This window comes from Prosopis cineraria, unplaced genomic scaffold (assembly GCF_029017545.1).
Source record: "Prosopis cineraria cultivar Desert tree isolate PC_DT_omini unplaced genomic scaffold, ASM2901754v1 PC5, whole genome shotgun sequence".
In the NCBI taxonomy this organism is placed as follows: domain Eukaryota; kingdom Viridiplantae; phylum Streptophyta; class Magnoliopsida; order Fabales; family Fabaceae; genus Prosopis; species Prosopis cineraria.
The window spans coordinates 39914727-39920237 of record NW_026555336.1 but is presented as its reverse complement, the minus strand read 5'-3'; the positions used below and the strand labels follow the sequence as shown (position 1 = coordinate 39920237).

The window sequence follows — 5511 nt, the reverse complement described above, 5'->3', positions numbered from 1 at the left end:
AACCACAACTTATCATCTAAATATAAATAATAAACATTTTTTTAATTTATGATACTTCCTGAGTAATATCAAAAATTCAAAATTCTTATTTATCATTAATTTCATTATACAGTACTAATTGTACTTTCCCCAATATTAGAATCGAAAGAAATCTATTTTCGATCTAAATAAAATGAAAATGAAAAGATTTTAACTTACTCATATTTACATATTAGATACAAATGCTTCCCCGGTCCCATAGTCTTTTTTTTTTTCATGGAGGGAGAATATTCGTTTGAGTGATATTTGCATGGCAGATCTATAATTTTTATATCTATCTTTTCTTCTTTTGCCACTGTATTAGCAAATATTGGAATATTTTATTTTAAAATATATATATTTAATAGTGTAAAATTAAATACTTAATAAAATTTTAAACAAAATTAAATAAAATTTAAAATTATTTTTAATTTTAATGAAATATGTTAAAAATAATTTATAAATAAGATTGAAAGGGATATAATTCTAAGCATGTTATGAGTTTTTTTTTAATATTAGATAAAAATGTACAACTATGAGGAAATTTAGGAGACATCTGCACACATTGGCCTATGGGGGTCCCAAAACCACAGGCGCAAACATAAATTAATTCACGAGGCAACGGAGGAGCACTCACGCGTCGTACACACGTGCTTGAATTTTCACCAGTGTCACGGCTCACGAGGGAGGAGTGACGGTCGACGCAAAATGGCGTTATCACCGACATGTGAATCAATGGGGTCGCGCACGTGCTCCTTTACCGGACCATCCCGTCTCTCTTCCAGTTTACCGGTAAACCAGCCACCTTTGATAACCCAGGCTCTCTTCACTTTTATAAATAAATACTTAACGGTCAAGATTTCATGAACCACCTTCTAAACTAGTATCAGATTGAGTTCTGTATTGCTACCCCCCACCCTTCTCTTTCGTTGGAAGCTTTTTCTTTTGCTCTTCTCTTCTCCCTCGCTGGTTCCTGTGCGTGACGGAGGAAGAAGGCTTGCTTCCCTCTCGCCGGTAGAAAACTAAGTCGGTTCTGGGTAAAAACTGGAGGTTGGGCCCCGTTTGGTTCTGCTCTCTGCTCTGAAATGGAGAGAGATTTCATGGGTTTAAGCTCAAAAGAACCTTTAGCTATGGTGAAGGAGGAGATTACAAATGATGGATGCAAAGATTCAGGCATGTTCTCCTCCAAATTCAGCTGTTCATCTTCCGTCGTTTTCTACTTCTTCAGATGCTTTTGCAAATTTGGGATGCTTTGTGCTTTTGGAGCCTAAATTTCTGAATTACGTCGGGGTCACCTTTCGATTTTTGTCTTTGTCGATGCTATCCTTTTAGGCTGCACGGCTAGCTGAACTGAGATGGGAAATTTAATAATCAAACCAGTTCTGAATTTGCTTAATTATACTTGATTTTTCCCGATTCTGTCTTTTGACTTTGATACTGTAGCTACTTTCTAGCGGTTCATGTGGTTGGAGATTTCACTGGCGCGGAAAAAATTCAACAGGCAACTTGTGGCTCCTTTTTTGAAGTTGTGTCTGTGCAGAATTAGCAGCTATAAAAAAGATTTATTATGTTGTTCTTGCAATTTTGTTGATTTGAGTATTACAAATAGGGACGCACGTAAACACATACGCTTATAGATATGGACAGACGGTGGAATTGTGAAACTTTACCATTCATTCTTTTCCCTTCTCACTCTGTTCCGCTTTTATGCAATGGTTTATTGAGCAAAGAAATCAGGCATGAAGTTTAATCTAGCTTATGTCGGCTACTTTGTGTGTATATATAGGCTTTAATAAGAGTTCGGTTGCACAATGGCCCTTCTCGAACAAAGTCTCTGCTCTCCCACATTTGATGTCTTTTAAGGTTTCTCAAGATGACAAGACCAAGAAGATGGGGTCTGATCCCCTCACATATGCTGGATTTATGGCTATCTCAAATCCGGATGCATTTGATGCTGCTCAAAAGCGCTCTGCTGCTGAAATCCAGGTTTGGAAGCACCCTTCCTCTTTTCCTTATCCGTGCATTAGGACCTTCTAAGGCTGCTCAATCGTTACAACGTTGTTCTGCACGTATATTAATGACCTGTGTTTTATAATTGATATTTTAGATTGAAGTCAATTCTAGTTTCCTAGGAGAAGCTTCCCACTAAGACTTTATTGTGTACTGTTCTATCTGATGTTTTGAGCAAAACCTTGGGATCTGATCTTAACAATACAATTGCCTTTTCTGCAAAGTCCTGTGTCCCATTTTCCAACATGCTTTCAATATAAATTGAGTTCATCAGCAGGATATTATCTTCCGCAAGTTTATCAGCTGATGTCTTTCTCCTGTTTTGATTCTTTGTTCTTACTATTTAGAAACCTTTCAATCACGATGGGCAAGGTGGTATTCACTTTTCCCTGACTCCGTATCCTGTACCAAATGATGTGCATTTGCTGAATCGTTCTCAAGATGTGAAGATGTTTTCAGCTCCCAATCAAGCAATTTCTGTTTCCATGGGATACTCTTTCTTGAAGAACCATTTCACCACAGTGGGTCAGCATATGGTTGGTAATGATGTAAAGCAACAGCTGCTAGGGGGTATGCCTGTTACTTTGCCTCATTTAGTCCCCACTGAAATCGGTTCTGTTGCAGCTATGACTGAATCATGGTAATTTAGAGAAATTATCTTTGTGAGTGTATTGTTTCCCTTTTATGTCTCTATTCTCTAACTGATGTCATTCTAAAATGACAGTTTGAAGCCATCTGCTCCACCCAGTCAACTCACCATTTTCTATGCTGGTACTGTGAATGTTTTTGATGATATCTCCCCTGAGAAGGTCTCTCTCTCTCTCTCTCTCTCTCTCTCTCTCTCACATGTATATACGTATATATTATTTATCCCCGTCTATCCCTCCTAAAAACACATTTTAAATTGTGATTATAAAAAAGCCATTCAGGAGTTTTCACTTAAATAATCCTCTATGATCCAAGTGAGTGTTAAAAGAGTTTGACCTTTGCTTGACAGTTTAACCTTTTGAGTTGAGGTGGTTTTTGACATAAATGAAAGAATAAATACACACATGGACATGCATATACAGTACATACCTTAACGATGAACTTAAATTTGGCTGTGCTTTTTCTAGGCACAAGCTATCATGTTGTTGGCTGCGAATGGGTTACCTGTGACTTCAAACAAGGCACAGCTGAACGTTCAGGCACCAAACTCGAAGCTGACTTCAGGCGAAGGTGTTCCTGTGAGTCATCCTATAAATACATCACCTTGCCCTGGTCTTTCCAGTCCTCTATCTGTGTCTTCACATACAGGCACACAGTCAAGGAGTGGCTCAAGTAGCACTGATGAGCTTCTGGCAGTTAAAACAACTGGAGTTCCCACCACTCTTGTTAGCAAAGTGGAGCCTCCAAAAGTAGTTAATGCAACTGCTATGTTGCCTTCTGGTATGATTCTGTTATTACTTCTTGTGATGTTATGTTTCTTGTACTACAATCAATTCAAATGTCAGGAGACTTTGCATGGTGAAACTGATATGCAATCTTTTATGCAGCTGTGCCACAGGCTCGTAAAGCATCATTGGCACGGTTTTTGGAGAAGCGCAAAGAAAGGTTAGACTTTTAGCTGTAATAACCATGCGATTTATGCTTTCTTAAGCGAATGGTTTAATTTCCTTGGCTCTGGAACATGTGTGCTCCTTAAAACTGTAAAATCTGGTTGAATGCCCATTAAAACTGTGAAATTAAGATGTCTTGTTTGCTGCTTTTCCTCCCCGAAGTATAAAACCCAGGTTTCTTAGCTGTTCGATTGGTTGTTGACAAGCGAACATCTTTTACAACTTTAACATTACATTATCCATTCCCTAAAAATTTCCCCACATGTCATAATTCTTTTCTCTGGAAGTGTTATCCTTCTGAGGACATTTTACCTTCGTTTTGGGTTACACATACTTACTACATCTTGAGCCATAACTTTGCTTTGCCAGCGTTGTTGCGTTTGGAATGATAATTCATATAATCCAAGGCATTTCTCGGTGTATGCAGGGTGATGAATGCAGCAGCACCATATAACCTAAGCAAGAAATCCGAGGATGTTGCTAATTTCTCTGCAACTACCTCTGCTGGTTCTAATATTCTATCAGCCAAGCAAGCATAGTGACCTCCTACCTTAAGTAATGGTACTTATTTTGGAGAGAACAATTTGTTGTAATTTAAAAATTGCTGCAAAAAGGAGGTGCTTTTGTGTTCTTCCTTTGATCAAAATTTATAGTTCTGACATTCTTAAGTATCAAACTGTGCTAAAATTACAGTATCAGTCAAGAACTAGTCGGGATATAAGCTTCCGACTGTACAACATACGACATATTGTTCGCTGTGTAACTATTTCACAAATTATTATCTTAATGGAATTAAATCCCGGTTTAGGCCTTTTTTTTTAATATATCAATTTTGTTCTGTTTTTTGATTCTATCTCTTTTAGTTCTTAGTGAAAGAGAGTGAACTGCCGAATTCACTGATTGCATTTATTTAAAAAATTTTCTTGATCTGAATCATGCCACTCTCAGTCTTCATGTTCATGTTACGGTCATTTTTTTTTTTTGGGATGAATCAGGTTGAAAGGAATGATGGAAGCAAATTAATTTCCACCAAAGATTTAAACTTTTCAAAAAGTTGATTTGCTTTGATTTTGATGTCCAATTCATCAATTTTGTCATTGGGTGGATGGCAACAGCTAAAGATAAGAAAACAAGTAACAAGAAATACTTCAAAAGATGAACACTTCAAGACTGTAACATGATAAAAGAAAACTGGACCAGCATATTGTATGCCAAATGTGATACAAAGTGCATAAAACCAACAATGTCTCGCCATACATGAATCGTATTTCAACGAGTTAAAAAAGAAAAAAACAAAATAATGAACTCGCATTGCATTTGCATGTAAGTATAATATTGAACTGAACAGTCCTAGACTTCGATACACGGAAACAATAATAAAACTTCATTTAGGTATTTATCAAAACAGAATGGGGGACAAGAGGTGTCTGTGTCAGAAAATTGGTTTGGCATGAACCATAGAAAAATTTGATTCACGTGGGAACCGAAACAGGAACGAGAGTGGTTGTGGTTATATAGAGTTTGAGTGGTTATTATAAATAGAAATGTCGTGTCCAATCTTGAGAATAAAATCCAATCTTCAATAAATATTAATCATTTCTCAACTCGGCACTTGCTCATCTTGGTGGAACCCGAAAAAGTTAGGTCAACTTCCAATTCATGACAGGAAGGAAGAAACCAATTTCTTATAGTTTAAGATTTCGATTTTCCTTATCTTTAGAGTAATGTTCATGGGATTTTCCCCCATTGTGTTTCTAATTATGGATAATCTGGTCGAACTCAAGTATATTAAGTCAAGCTGAATTTTTTTAAAAAAAAAACTCAAGCCTGATTGTTGGTCAATTTGAACAAGGTGCAGTCTCTGTTGGTAAGGAATAATTTTTTT

The 5511-nt window shown here is 36.8% G+C and overlaps 1 protein-coding gene across 1 annotated transcript; it reads left to right on the top strand.

Annotated features, from left to right (window-relative positions):
- The first annotated feature begins 881 nt into the window (after nt 1-881).
- LOC129310341 (protein TIFY 6B-like) lies at nt 882-4450 on the top strand. Its single transcript, XM_054952163.1, has 7 exons — nt 882-1191; nt 1805-2004; nt 2376-2668; nt 2753-2837; nt 3144-3456; nt 3564-3621; nt 4054-4450. The coding sequence occupies exons 1-7, from the start codon at nt 1104-1106 to the stop codon at nt 4163-4165; spliced, it is 1149 nt and encodes a 382-aa protein (XP_054808138.1). The 5' UTR covers nt 882-1103; the 3' UTR covers nt 4166-4450.
- The last annotated feature ends 1061 nt before the right edge of the window (nt 4451-5511 follow it).

What these genes read in the sequence shown, in the direction of transcription:
- LOC129310341 (XM_054952163.1), top strand. Translation starts at nt 1,104, where the DNA reads ATGGAGAGAGATTTCATGGGTTTAAGCTCAAAAGAACCTTTAGCTATG. An exon ending in GCTCTGCTGCTGAAATCCAG is followed by an intron (nt 2,005 to 2,375) that starts GTTTGGAAGCAC and finishes CTTACTATTTAG; the next exon opens with AAACCTTTCAATCACGATGG. An exon ending in ATGATATCTCCCCTGAGAAG is followed by an intron (nt 2,838 to 3,143) that starts GTCTCTCTCTCT and finishes TGCTTTTTCTAG; the next exon opens with GCACAAGCTATCATGTTGTT.